Source organism: Anarhichas minor, unplaced genomic scaffold, assembly GCF_050575085.1.
Source record: "Anarhichas minor isolate MPS153535 unplaced genomic scaffold, ASM5057508v1 ptg000003l, whole genome shotgun sequence".
Lineage (NCBI taxonomy): Eukaryota > Metazoa > Chordata > Actinopteri > Perciformes > Anarhichadidae > Anarhichas > Anarhichas minor.
This window is the reverse complement of record NW_027466449.1, coordinates 2,661,293-2,676,403: the sequence shown is the minus strand read 5'-3', so window position 1 is coordinate 2,676,403 and position 15,111 is coordinate 2,661,293. Positions and strand designations below refer to the sequence as shown.

Sequence of the window (15,111 nt, the reverse complement as noted above, 5' to 3'; positions counted from 1 at the left end):
TCTTCGCTTCCATGCTGACAAGATATGAGCAGCGTGTGCTCTTGGGTAGCGTGTTAAATCTGTTCACACCGAATGTATCAGAAGGCCTGTATGGCCTGTAAGGACCTCACGCCCGGCTGCATCACCTCGCACGGGGAGTGGAGATAAATCTGTTGACTGCTGATTGCGATCCGAGGGCGTGAATGTTTCGCAGCCCACCGTACTGCATTATCATAATTTCTCTTATCTTGTGTCTGTGGTTCACAAACACACAATAATGCATATACATACTCATTAAGCTCCTCTCAGTTTGTGGTCTTCCACCCAGTTACACTTCTCGCCACGCCCTCTCACCCTTCCCCTCTTTGTATCTGCTTCTTTCCAGCTAATTCCTCGCTGCAGTCGCCCTCAGTCCATTTCCACCTCATGCATTTTTCTCCGTCCTCGCTAGTTATCCCCCTTTCTCTCACTCTATCAAGCCTTCTCTCTCTCTCTCTCTTTATTCTCAGGGGTGTCCCTGACCCCATTCATTCACGTCTCTTCAAGACAGTGGATAGTACACTCTCAGCGATTACTCTACATGCTCCGCTCCCTCTAACAACCCATCCCAGTGTTTATCAACCACTTTCACGTCCAGACCCCCTCCTGTGTTATCCGGTCTCCCTTTTCTCTCGCTCTCCTCCCTCTTTTGTCTCGCTCCAACCTACTGCCCGAGGGGAGTGATTGACAAGCAAGCGGGGGTCTTGTAAAGGGGAGTTTCTGATTGGTGTAGAGGGAGATGAGAGGGGTGAAGCCTCCTACAGACCTGCCCTGACTGCACTGCAAAAAAATGGATTCATTGTAATCTCTCTTGTGCTCAGTCTTAAGGTGCATTTACATCAAGCACGTTTGAAGTCTGTGGAGTCAGCAGTGTTTACTGCTGTAGTTTGCTGTGTTTGTCCAGGTGAGAACAACGCCATCCAAATCTGAGATGGAAAACTGATCAACGTAAAAGCAGAGTTACTAACTCGTGGAACAATAGGAGGGAAGCCGCTCAAAAGTACAAATTAAGCTTGGTCTTTGCAACCTCAGCAGCTGCTAATCCAAGCTGTTGTATACCTCTGAGTGCTTGTATTGTGTGCACAAAGAATTGCTCAATTCAATTTCACACGTTATGCATTGCACAGCTTCCCTGTTTTGTGTTTTTTTTTTATTATAATTCACCCAAATGTTCTCATTAGGAACTATTATTATTATTATTTTCAATGTTATGTTGTGAGTTGTCCAGTAACAACAGTGAGGCCAACACCTGAACAGCAGTTTATTTTGTGAAACAAAACAAGTGAATCGCAGCTTCTGATTTAAAATGCATAGACATCCTTTTATAACTTCATTAGTTCAGCATTGAGCCCTCTGAGGCAAATTTGTAATTTGTGATTTTGGGCTCCACAAAAATAAATTGAATTGAATTTAAATTGAATATTTAGTTTTAAAACAAAAGGACTTCTTGCTTTAGCTACAGTTCAGTTAGAGTCTGGGTAAGCTCTATTACAAATGGCACATTAATCATTTATTTTTGTTGCAGTTTTCTGACAATAAAACACCTGATTGTGAGTTAGTTGTGGTGTATTCCCAAGTGGTGAGAACTACAACCGTATACTACACTTGTATAAAGATTCATCTGTACTGAGACAGCAGTGATGTAGTTAATTAGTACTGATGACATTACAAACAATAGAAAACCCTAAAACCAATGCAATTGTGGGAATAAAGAGGCAGATGTTAACATCTGGCAGACAGCATGTTTCATGTTTGGAAAGCTGAGCAAAACAAAACGAGCTCAGGATCCGAACCAGCGATGCTGATTTTCAGCTATTGTTTCATGTATCCTTCGAGGAGGGTTGTCCACCACACATAGCTTTAGTTACAGACTGAAATCAGTTGTTGTTGTTTGTTTTTTACTCCATCCTATTATTTTTCATTCACATACATTTCAATTATCTTCAGCCTTCATGACAATTCAAAAAACGTTCATCTGACCACACTGACAAAAGCAAAAAGACAAAATCCTACAGATGATAAAAAGACTACTGTACATCACTTTTACAGCTTGGTCTTCTTCTTTTTTCAGTGTGTCTGGTTTGGGTTCAGGACGTGGGTGTCAGCTGATTGAAAACCTGTCCAAACATTGCCACCATGTGGTGAACTTGTTGTACTGCGGTGAGATTACATCATTGCTCTACATGTCTTCCAGTCAGTTGTGTTTCAGCTGTGTTTAAGGTCAGGAGTTATGAGTATTGTGGCTGATTTCATACCCAGAGAAACAAGACAAGATGTGGGCAATACACACATGACAACAACAGAGTGCACACGCCAACATCAGAAACATTTGTGCATAATAAAACACATACAGACATTTTAGAATATATACATATATATATATATATATGTGTATTTGGTGAATGACTGTACAGTATGCATATGGAGGCTTATGGACGCTGTGCTTACATATACAATTTGTAAAGAAGAGATAAAGAAAGAAGCGAACAGCACTGAGAGCATATCCAGTGCAGCAACGCTTAACAACTTAATATATTCAAACTGAAGAGTATAACTCGTGTAAATATGCAGAAACAGTGAATGATAAACTCTGGAAGCAGCTGTGTTGTTGTTGCTCTTGTTAAGCACACAGCAGAGACCCGGGAGCAGATGATTCCCCATATGAGAACATCTAACAGTGACCTCTTTTTCACCTGACTCATGCATCTGTGTGCGTGTGTGTGTGTGTGTGTGCGTGTGTGTGCGTGCGTTCGTGCGTGTGTGTGTGTGCCAATGCACCATTGAAATGACAAGAAACTGTCCGTGCACATGTCTTTTCCAAAGCTGAGTTAATAGGGATGTTTCTGGGATTTTTCAATGTCAGTCTGTTGGTCAGTCTGTCAGTCCACCACATTGGTCCAGAAGGAAATGTCTCTAAGAATACTAGATGGGTTATACCTGTTAGTATGTTAGCATTTAGTTCAGAGCCTCACTGTGCTTAAGTACAGTCTCTCAGAGCCACTAGAATGGCTGTAGACTCTACTGAGACAACGTCCTTTTGTGCGTCTGGGTGTGTGTCTATTCAAGGCCTGCCTGGATAGACACACACATGGATCTTATTTCTATTTTATCGTTCCAGGATAGTATTGTTGATTTGGGCAATTCAACTTAACGATAAAGTTACATAACAAAAATCTACATTTACCTGCTTACTTGTATGCCCATTCTTAAAACCTACATGTGGTAACTTTGTCTATCTTGTCTTTTTAAAGCATTTTGTAAATGTTTTGCTGTAAGAAAAATGAGCGTTTGTTGAACACCTAAATACATCTGATTGGAAAGTAATGTGTGTGTGTGTGTGTGTGTGTGTGTGTGTGTGTGTGTGTGTGTGTGCTTGTGTGTGTGTGTGTGCGCGTGCTTGAATTTGTGAACTACCTCAACATCTATAACAGAGACCGACACAGCTGACTGCAGCTCATTACTGCAGGTCAAGACAGGTTGTGGGAAAGAGGAAACACATCATTAAACTGAATGAGCCACATTTATTGACCGTCCTTTAGGGCTGTGAATGTCAGGAGTTGAAACCATTATTTCAAATCAAGCCTGAAAGTTATCTTGTTATTTTTTCTTAAAATACATCGTTTTTTTCCCTGAGATCTTGTACTATTTAACAGCCAGTCGTGTGTGCTGTGTTAGCAGGAAGATGAATCATGACTGCGGGGTCTCGGACCATCTCTTGCTCTCCGGACATTCCTGGAAACAACACTGGAAGAAGAAGCTGCCAGAACAGGTGGAGGGTTTCTTTACTGTGGATACTCCATAAATCAACTTCCCTTTCAAAGAGACAAAGTTCTGCCTGCAAACATACTGATAACGTGACACTGAATATAATCGTATACATACAGTAGATGCGGAAAATAACCAAGTACTGTAGTGCAATTTTAGGACCAAGAACTTTGATAGAATATGTAATTGAATATCAGAGACTTTATGGTTTTACATAAACAAATTAGATAATTCATGTAATTACTATGGAGGTCTTACTGTAGTTTGTGGAAAATGATTTTCCACTGACACAATGGTTAATATTGAGCTCTAAGGCTTCAAACTTAACCACGAACAATACCCAAATTAAATTAAAACGGATGATTTTATCTATCATGCTCATTCGTACTCATTTCAGGAAAGACACTGCTACAACATAATCATCCTAACTATTGAGTTGCTTGTAATTATCTTTTTAATGGGTGATTAAAATTTGTATTCCTGCATTGTTAAATTGGGAATCAGCTGTGCAGCAGGATTACTGTAGACATAAACCAATACCGCTGAGTAATGATCTCTTAATGAAATTGAGAGGTTTTCAGTAATCGCCCGCGTGGTCTCCTGTTCAGGCTACATGCTAATTTCTGACAGTGACCTTGACCATTGTGAAATTCTCCACTAATAGCATTATTATTAAGTCAATCAACTGATTTCTCTGCGCCGCTCAGTTAATTAAAACAGAACCAATTATTCTAGTTATTACCGCTTATCATACAACTACTATGGCTACAAATGTGTGTCCCCGACTCTTTGTTTCAGTCCAACACCATGTAAAAAAGCCCAAATGTTTCCGATCAACAAATCAACCAGCGCATGTAATCAGTAATAATTTATTGATCACACATACTCGTACAATTAGTATAGCTTGGAAAGTACAGATTTGATTCAATGCTGAGAAGGGGAAGGTTGAGAGACACAGCTGTGTGTGTGTGTGTGTGTGTGTGTGTGAATATGTAATGTAAATATATATTGAATATCAGCGCTGACCTTAAAAAACAAGTTTATCATCCATAGTGTGCGTGTGTGATTTGTCCCACAGATAAAGGGCACAGAACATGAATTAATTACAGGAACTTCTGAAACAGTTACCAGCTATTTCATTCCACTTTTCTTTTTTTCTTACTCCCTTACTGAATGCAAAGAGGGAACAACAAGGGAACATGCGAGGGAAAAAACAGGAAATCAGGAGGACAGGTGGAAAACGTACATATAGAAGAAAGAAATAAGAGTCTGTATGAATAAATACAGTATATATACTGTATATATCATGTTTTAAAAGCTCCTAATCATTTGCACCTGTATCTAACTGCATACAAAGTTTGCAGGGATTTCCAGTTTGAATGCAGCAGAACCAACTGTTTTGACACTGGTTTACTCCCAGAAACAAGGATGAAAGAAGAGTTGCATTTCAGTAGTATGTGTAGTACACAGTACACGGGTCTATGTGTAGTACGCAGTACACGGGTCTATGTGTAGTACGCAGTACACGGGTCTATGTGTAGTACGCAGTACACGGGTCTATGTGTAGTACGCAGTACACGGGTCTATGTGTAGTACGCAGTACACGGGTCTATGTGTAGTACGCAGTACACGGGTCTATGTGTAGTACGCAGTACACGGGTCTATGTGTAGTACACAGTACACGGGTCTATGTGTAGTACACAGTACACGGGTCTATGTGTAGTACACAGTACACGGGTCTATGTGTAGTACACAGGTCTATGTGTAGTACACAGTACACGGGTCTTTGTGTTGACAGTAGAGATACAGGTGGAGATGGAGAAATAAAAAGCAGCAAGGAGTTTCAACTGACAAACTAAAACATCAAAGCTGTTTCTCACTTTCTCCTGGTGTACGCTGTAGAATAAACATTTCATATCAGCAAATAAAATCACTACTAGCCCACCAAATTTGGAATTCAAATGTTTAAGAAGCAAATGTTTGGCTTGTAATCAGCCATAAATCAGTGCAATCCTCTTATAAATGAGGTCCAAAAGAGCAAATATAAGGGAGAGAAGAAAAAAAAAAAGCAAGTGAGAGGAAGGGATGGAAATGGGGTGAAAAAGGGCAAAGACAAATGGCACATCACATCACCAGGTCGTATCTGCAGTGATGGATCGCTGTTAACGGTGTGTACTGTATATCCATGCGGTGTGTGGGTTATTGTTGGATCCATGTGGCCTAAGGGCGATGTGCTGTAGTGGAGCATGGGGGGATTTATCTATAGAATAACAGTGTCAGTCTGTACATCTCTCAGAGACAAACACAACAGCGGGAGAGTCTGCCATGGTTATTTTAATTCTGCAGACAGGAGAGACACAGAAACTGTAGGCGGACAGATGTGTGTAGGAGAGTTTGACAGCAGTATTTACATTCAGAGGGCCGACAGATACACTTAAAGAGACAGGAAGGAAGGTTCTGTGAAGTTGAGCTGTAGATGTCATCAGCTGTTACAGCTGATTTTTATTTTGTTTCATTTACAGAATTCAGAAAACTGATATCTGTCACAAGGCTTTATTGGATGACTAATTAATTATTTCTTTAAAAGGCATTATTTTTGCTCCAATTGTAAAAAGCATTTGAGTCGTCTTCATATCAAGAATTTCATCATTTCCATGCAGAAAACAGATAGGAAAATACTTGAACTTCCAAACCCAGTGGCACTAAAAATTAGGACAGGCAAGCTTAAGCTCTGAATGTGAGCATATAATAGAGTAGAGGATAAAGGGATAGAAGGGCTCTGAGCAGAGAGATGGGAGTAAGGGTGGCAAAGAGGAGGGAGAAAAGAATGAGAGAAGAAGGTCAGAGCTGTGAGGCCTTAGGGGTTAAAACATGGCATCAAGAGAAACACAACAATGGCTAAAGTGAACATAGTGTACCTGTTATATACAGTACATGTGTTTACACATGCAGTGAGAGACAATGAACACTTTAAGGTAGGACAAAATCAAAGTCCCTCATTGTGCATCTCTCCTGCTTTAATACTGTGGTAAATACAGCTGTGGTTAACAAGACGGTGATTGTAAATATCCCATTCAGGGACAAGCAACATTCAGTGAGAAGTGAGTAGTAGATTTGATACTTAATTAATTGTTTTGTTCCAACTTGAGATATTCACCTTAAAAAAAACACCAACTTACAAAATAATGTGTATCGGAGAGTTAAAACAAGCTATGGCACGTTTCAACAGACAGTGGTACTGTAAGGGAGCTGAAATGGGAACACGTTTCACATTTCAAGGGTCACCTTTAGGTCATTACCAAAATCTATAAATAACATTTTTTTTGGCATAAAACTCTTCATATATATTATTTTCATGCCATGTCATGCATTTCCTAACGTTATGGCGCAGTGCCCTAATGCTTTGTAAATAACTTATGAACACCGGTTACATCTGGTACATGGTTGGTTGATACTGAACATTTGTGATTTGTCACGCAGGAGAAGTGTGATCGGAGGGCTCAGAATAATCTCATGAACACAGCAATTAAGACTCATATGCAGAATATGTATTCTGTACCATTTTTTTAAATGACAATAAATATCTGTGTGGCATTGATAAATACAAGGTGGGAAACACACATGAAATAGGACTTTTAACAGTTAAGCAAGGCTTATTAAAAGCAAAACATTTTCTTCAGGCAGCGACTAAGACACTTGTGGGGCGGCTGTGAGAACGAGGAGAATTTAGAAAGTTGGCTCAGTTATGTGGGTTGTTTGGACCCATTGGAGCAGAATTGAAAATTACACATTAGGGCTTCAACAGAAAAAAGCATCCCATCTTTGCAAACTATTTGTCTACTGGCACCATTAACTTCTTGCGGTCTCCATGGAACTGATCCCAGTCACAAAACAGTCTGACAAAATGAGGGAAAAGGGTGTCTTAGCTGAAGGACGTGTACGCGATGAAACTACAATTGCAAAACATAGGCGACTGTGTGAGATGGATGGGGAAGTAGGGCCAACAGTGATCACAGGGGGAGTGACTAAGCTATAGTTGCCTGATGGGGGGGAGGTTAAGGGTGTCCAGAGCGCTGTGGTAGAGCTCTCTCAACGCTCTCAACAGATGCAGACGACAAAACATCTGGTTGAAGAGATGAGGCAACGGCTCCTGGAAGGAAAAACAGAAAGACGAGAGAAAGAGAAAGTGCGTGGGGGAGTTAAAGAAAGAGAAAGAAGAAAGGTGATGATGGCATGAAAGGGAGATTTAGTAAGAGACAAAGAAAAATATGAAATATTGCAAACCTCAGACTGAGCTGATGTGTTTTTTGTTTTTTGACAGAATGTGTAATCACATTCTGTCAGTGATAAAAAGTCACCAGACGGGGCAATGGGCTATTAACACACTAATCTCCATATGCTGTAAAACAGGAAGGGAACATGCGCGCACACACACACACACACATAAAATCCCACAGATAACACACACACACACACACACATAAAATCCCACAGATAACACACACACACACACACACACACACACATAAAATCCCACAGACAACACACACACACACACACACACACACACACACACACACACACACACACACACACACACACACACACACACACACACACACACACAAGCTTAAATTGTGACATTTATCACCAAAAATAAAGACTCGCTGAAGGAGTGCTCATAATTACTTCTGAATAAATGAATACATAATATACATACATATACTGTAATGAGGGTTTATAAATATATAGAGTAAATGAATCCTCACCCCCAGCACATGGACCCTGTTGTAGTACGAGCTGAAGTCTTTACTGAGAGACACGAGAAATTTACAGATCTGAGGAACACAAAAAAAAACACGTGCATGAGTGAGATAAACATCTTAACAGCAGAGTTTGGTTTAATACACACCTTCAGTAATCAGTGAATCTAAATCCACTGACCTGTTCACTCTTAAGATTGACTCTGGCTCCACCCCCATCACAGTCTAACGCTTGTCCTGATTGGTCCAGCAGCTCGGAGAAGGGGATGAGGTAATTGAACAAGAGAAGCCACTCGCCCTGACGGTCAAAACACAGACAGCCCGGTAGGATTAACTACATGTTGGTAGAACTTCTAACGTGAGTATTTTTTAATGGAAAGAAAGACATGAAAGGAGTAGAATAGCATAGAATAGTATAGAAGATAATGACGTAGTACCTCTTCTTTCAGAGCAGAGAAGTCTAGCTGGGAGCCTTCGGGGATTTCAGGGTATAAACCTGCCGATAAAAAAAAAAAAGTCAGAAAACTACATGAACAATGTAATACAATCCTGAAACAACCAGTTTTGTAAAACTGTTTCACTCTTAAAATGGAATAAAATACAAAATAAAAGCTTGTGAATTTCACCCAGGGGTCAATAAAGTTTTAATCTTAATTTATAATATTACATCACAATTTACTTGTTGATTATATGTTGTATTATTAATCCGAATCTGCAAATGAATGAATCTCTTGCAGAGCACAGCTCTCACCCTTCTCCACTCCTCTCTCGTAGCTGTCGAACAGAGTGTGCAGCCTGGCACAGTTATACATCACAAACACGCCTCCTCTCGGCCCTTTGGTGGACACGCCCCCTTCACGCTGGAGGTCCAGTGTCACCTAAACAGACAGCTTTGTCAGTCACTCCTACTCAACCAATTAAAGAGCAAACTGTCATCAATTTCTGCGTCAAGTTTGTCAAGTCAAACACAGTCATCAATATGGCCATTTCTAGCACATAACCACCTGCACGCAGCGTCAAATTTGGGTAAATTGTTGGCAGTGGCGGTAAAATTGTCAGGCCATCCACCACTTTGGCAGACAGGGAAAATGCACAACAGAATGACACGTTTAGTAAGGACACCATTTGATTGGCTAGAACTACGCATTTGAAAGTTGGTCGTAACTGCTTTAACAAAACTATTATATTTGGCTGTAGAACCTTATTTGTTTTGATTGACAGTCAAAGTTCACTGAATTTAAACCAGCAGCTCACAGATGGATTTCGTCTGAAGTAATAGCTCAGTGTGTAGCGAGTTTGTAGTTCAGTGTTACATTACAACGGCAAACAATGCTTCGGTTTCTTCGTTGTCCCAGGATAAATATTCTATGTATGAATTGCAAAGCATTGATAGTATATTTTTGCATGTAGGCGGGCACATTAATGTGTGTGCATGCATGTGTGCACGTACCCTTATGTGTAATTCGAACACTGGAATTTTGTGTTAATATATTTAAGATTTAAATAATAAAAAAAAAAAGTCAAACCCTGCCTGTGTGACACATGCAGGTGCAAACACACAGGTGTGATGATGACTCACTGGACTGGTGTGGACCGTCGACAGAAGCTCAAATCTGACAGTGGCAGAGGTCATGACCCTGATGATGTCATCCCACGTCTGACCTACAAGAGGAAGAAGAGGCGGTATTTCACTCCAGGTTAACTCACCTTAACTGCAGTTAATGCCAATTAGTATCAGTCAGGTCACTTAGATAAGTAAGGAGCATGTAATTCACAATGAGTGTGTACACACACACACCCACCTTCTACTTGATCTCCATACTTCATCTCTGAGGCCTCCTTCATCTGACCTCTTCTCAGCCTGGAGCAAAGGAGGAAGAAGGAAACAGTAGTGTAACGGTAAAAAATGTTTTAACATGTCCTCAGCATATTTCTCTGTAAGATGTGCAACAGGAAACACCTGCTGTGACCGCAAAAGGTTCCATATGAGACGACAGCAGAAGATACGCTTTCGAGGTGTTAAGAGCAAATATGCAAGACATCATCAGACTCTGCAATACGTGTCTGTGAATCTGTTCTCCTTGCTTGCAACGCAATAAATTGACTTTACAACTTTGATCATTCATCAGACTCTGTTTATTTGATATTGATTGAAAACCTTCACTTCCTTCTCCCGAATAGTCATAGAAATATTCCACAACAGTAGGAGCCTCGTTTACACAAGACAGCCGGGGGCTACAAATATGCAGCGATAACGCAGAGATGAAGATAGCGCCATCAACGCCCATTAGTGTTCTTTTAATTCAGTTTAATTAGAGCTGCAATTTCACAGTTCACACAAGGTCCTAATGAGAGTGTCTTTTGTGATAATAAACGTCTGTCTATTGGAGAGCTAGGCAAAGAGATCGGGAAGACAAGTGGAGACGGAGGGAAGATAAAAGGAACCCAAAGACAAAGACAGAAATGTGGTTGTAAAGACAAGAGAAGAGACACAACAGTAGACAAAGACAGTGATGTGTCTTACTGCAGATATTGTGCAGCCGTGAGGTGAGAACCAGGAGTCTTCACCGGCCCACACACCAGATGTCTCTGCAGTGACAGAGAGCGGAGCAGGTAAAAATAGGAACACAGTGCAACACATGATTGTGTGTGTGTGTGTGTGTGTGTGTGTGTTGTTACCTGCGTGTGTGTCGCTCCACTGGCTCTCCACAGCACCGCTATCTGCTGCTGACGGAACTCATCCTGACAGGAAGTCACATGTAATGCTGTTGCCATGGCTACCTATAAAGGAGGTAGCAAAGACATATGAATCAATGCTTTGTTTTTTTCTGTAGTTTTTAAATGGAGAAAAAAAAGGAAATCATCAGGCTGTGTGTGTGTGTGTGTGTGTGTGTGTGTGTGTGTGTGTCTTACTGTGCAGTCAGCAGTGGCTCGGTCCAGTTGCGCCAGGTGAGAAACACTGTCTCTGTGTACTGAAACAGACACACCAACAATGTCTTACTAGTAAATATACAAAACCAACTATCTCTTATCTTGCTAAAATGTGTTGATTTTCAACCTTATCTCTGCCTTTCTGAGTTTGGTATATAGTGGGACGTGTGCAGTTGTTACTGACATTCTCTGTGTCTCTGGGAGGTAGCGGCAAGATCTGTTGTTGTAACGTATACCAGTGACGTGACAGTGACGCACTTGGTACACAGAAGAACTACAGAGTGCTGATTCAGCTTTGGTAGCTGTGGGGCGCAATGCCGCTCAAAATCTTCCTTGTTCTCTCTCTTTGCTTGTGTTACCCTTCCAACAGCCAAAAATGGCATCCCGAAATAGATTTTACAGTGTTTTAGCTGACTCGAATATTCAGCCGTGTTCAGCCATAGAGCTCAAGGCTGCAGCGGGGGTGATGTGGCGGCAGGGACTCTCTAAAACATGAGCTGCCAACAAACCCCAACTGGTGGTGCCTTTGCTCAAATTGCCCTCCGATGCCAGCAGAACAATCATTCTGCTCTGATGAATGTCAGAGAAGGCAGTTTTTTTTGTTGGATGCTGTCGCTGACGACAGCCCGGAGAGAGAGAGAGTCGTGTGTGCATTACTATGCATGGAAGTTTTACTGCTCATTGGACCGAGGTTTGCTGGAGACCTTTCTTCAGTACCCCAAAGATGAACTGGAAAAGACAACCAGCAAGTGCAATTTCGGTGTGATTTTTGTCATTGGACTTTTCTTATTAAATGGTCTGTCTTTTAGAAAGAATGAGGCAACGGCAGAGACACAGTGGAGGTAAACAGCGTGTAGAGCCGCCATGTTTTCACATCTTACTCTGGGAATTAAGGATATATTTCGACCAAACCAGAATTGCTGATTGTTGGAACCGTGGGAAGACTAACAGACTAATGGTATTGGTGGCGTTTTGAGAGTTTATTTAGTTTATTTGTGAGATGTAGCTAAACTCGCCCTTCGCACACACAATGCATCCTGGTACATGTAGGCACAGCCAGCACGGCTCCGCGGCAGGAGAAATTAGCTTTCTCAGTCAATATAGCAAGCACTGGGAAATATTTTTTTTCAGTGGACTACATTTACATGGTAACACATGCAACGCTGTCATGGTATGAAAGGAATAGTTCAACATTTTGGGAACTACACTTAGTTAGTTGAAATCACTCTCACATCTGTCTGTTAAAGGTTCCCTGTGGAATTTATTTTTAGAAAGAATTTTCTCACCTATGCAGGTACCAAGGCTGGGGTCGTATCCCAGCAGCCCCTCCTCCTGGAACACTCGTTTCAGGTTGACCCTGAGAGCTCTCTCGTTCTCCCCCTCCCCCTCCTCCGCCTTCCTCCCTCCTCCTCCTCCTCCTCCTCCTCCTCCTCTTCCTCCACTGGTCCTCCTGCCTCTCTCCGTTTCCCTCTCTCTGTACGGGGAGTTCTCCAGAGCCTCCTGAATCTTCTCCTCCCGCTCCTCGTTGGTCCAGTTGGCTGGAGCTGTCGGCCAATCGATGCCCAGAGCTCGGAGAAAGGTGACGATGTCGCTGTCTTCGGGAAGCATGGGGCAATAGGACACTGCCAATCTGAGACAGGTAAGGAGAACGGTACTGATCACAGCTGCTATTTGAATCTACGGCTGCATAATTATTTTCACGAGCAATTGATCTACCTATTACTTTTTCAATAAACTAATCATTTAGTCTTTTATTTTTCAGAAAATATTGAGCCCAATTTAGAACTGTGCAATTGACCCAAAGACTCACCCCTGTCTTCTCAACAGCGCCCCCATGTGGTCAGCTAACAGAACAGTCCTGAGCTGGCCCAGAGTCAGTGTTTCAGGAGTGGGTGTGTTGGGTTTAGGGTGCAGCGCAGGGCAGTTGAGCACCACACAGCCTGGCTTCTGGCTCGAGGGCTTCAGGTACTCTGTGGCTCCATCTGCCAGGACAGCCTTGAAGGCTGCGGCCCGGTCCACCCTCACCCTCAAGCCCTCACCCATTACCTCCCCACCAGCCACGGGGAGAATGCCACTGCCACGGAGGGACAGTACCCTGGACATCACTGACGGAGGGACCTGGGCAGGTAAAGGGAGCAATTAGAGACTCATATATATGCATGCATTAACAAAAATGATATGTGAATGTTTGAGGAGGGAAAGATGTGAGGGGAAATAAATGTGCATGTATGCCAAGTAGGTATGAGTTGATGTTCTACTTTCATACTAGTAATAATATACTTAATAGCTTTTACCTTCAGATGTCTGTCTGAACAACTTTTGCACATGCATGTGTGGTTATAACATTACAAAACTGCATATCAAAAAAATATCAGATGGTGGTATCTGCTTCAAAAACCCACATCAGTATCTGCAAAATCATCAACATGCAAAAAAAAATATCAGCATCCTCTTACACAACGTGCCGGAGGTGTGGGTTCAAAGATACATTTGTTTGAATTATTTACACTTTTATGACATTTATGTGTACGAGCTATGGAAGAGGCCCCCGTGGTGTTCAGCTATGTTAGCTGCGTGTTTGTGTGACCCATATTGCACGTGCAACTCATGGGTTAATAATTACTGCCGCGGGCTGTTACTGTCTGGTCGATCATGATGAGGCAAAGTCAGCGGTCACAGCAGTCACCGACCGTATCACTCAAACACATTCATGATTTGATGATTTAAAGGACTCAGGTCAGCTTTCACCTCTTTTAATCAAGCAGCCAATTGGCCTCAGCTGAGCGCTATAAAGCAGTGAGTTCCGGTCACGCCGAGCCACGTTTGTAACCGTTGAAAAACACCATCCGTCCATTTAAATATCACTGCGCTTAACAAAATCACTCACGCGATTTAGCGACTGTCAAGGATGGAACTATACTGCTGAGTGGAAGAACACAATGTCAAAGAGTACGAAGTTGAACGCGTGAACCAGCGATGTTTAACATGCCCGGCTATGATTCCGGTTTAATAAACACGTCTCTGTCAGTGCGTCTAGCGTCAACTGAAACACATAAATAAGGCAAAAACACATTGAAATGAGCAAGGAACCCGTTAAATTACTATCTAAAACCCAACAGGTATCAGTTAAACCAACCTGCCCGTCCGCATACAGCGTGTTAAGCATCGTGGTCGGAGACAAGAAGTCCCTGTTACGCAGGTTTTTAGCGCTGCTCTCCTTGAACCAAAGCTTCTCCGGTTCAGGGAAGATCCTGTCGCCGTTTAGCTGGCTGGAATCGGGGACGTTTTCACGCTTCCCCCGCAGTGCGGAGCTCAGCGCCCGGACGGTAGGGGTGATCCGGAGGGGCGAAGACTCCTCGATATTCTCCATCACCACCACCACCAGCACACGGACAGGTGAGCTCGCTACCAGGCTATCGGCACATCCACACCCTGCTCATGTCTTCTTGTCAAACGCCGTCTCCCTGGTGTCTGTGATGCAGGCTAAAAGCTTGCACTGCCGAATTACATGCCAGTTTCCTGCTGCACGGTTAAACTCTGATCGATGTCAGATATTGGCTGTAAAGGAGGACTGCATTGGCTGTTTTTCTCTTATGCGGAACCAGTGAAGTGCAATCTGTTTCTTCCGAGGGGG

At 42.3% G+C, this 15,111-nt stretch overlaps 1 protein-coding gene across 1 annotated transcript; it reads right to left on the bottom strand.

The window, feature by feature from the left end:
* Window positions 1–6,099: 6,099 nt before the first annotated feature.
* Window positions 6,100–15,095, bottom strand: dalrd3 (DALR anticodon binding domain containing 3). The gene is made up of 13 exons (XM_076093398.1): window positions 14,614–15,095; window positions 13,288–13,595; window positions 12,764–13,107; window positions 11,460–11,518; window positions 11,226–11,327; window positions 11,071–11,135; window positions 10,349–10,407; window positions 10,126–10,208; window positions 9,298–9,424; window positions 8,984–9,042; window positions 8,728–8,844; window positions 8,553–8,621; window positions 6,100–7,933 (listed from the first exon to the last, which is right to left on the bottom strand). Exons 1-13 carry the CDS (start codon window positions 14,845–14,847, stop codon window positions 7,814–7,816), a joined length of 1,746 nt encoding a protein of 581 aa, XP_075949513.1. The 5' UTR covers window positions 14,848–15,095; the 3' UTR covers window positions 6,100–7,813.
* Window positions 15,096–15,111: the final 16 nt, after the last annotated feature.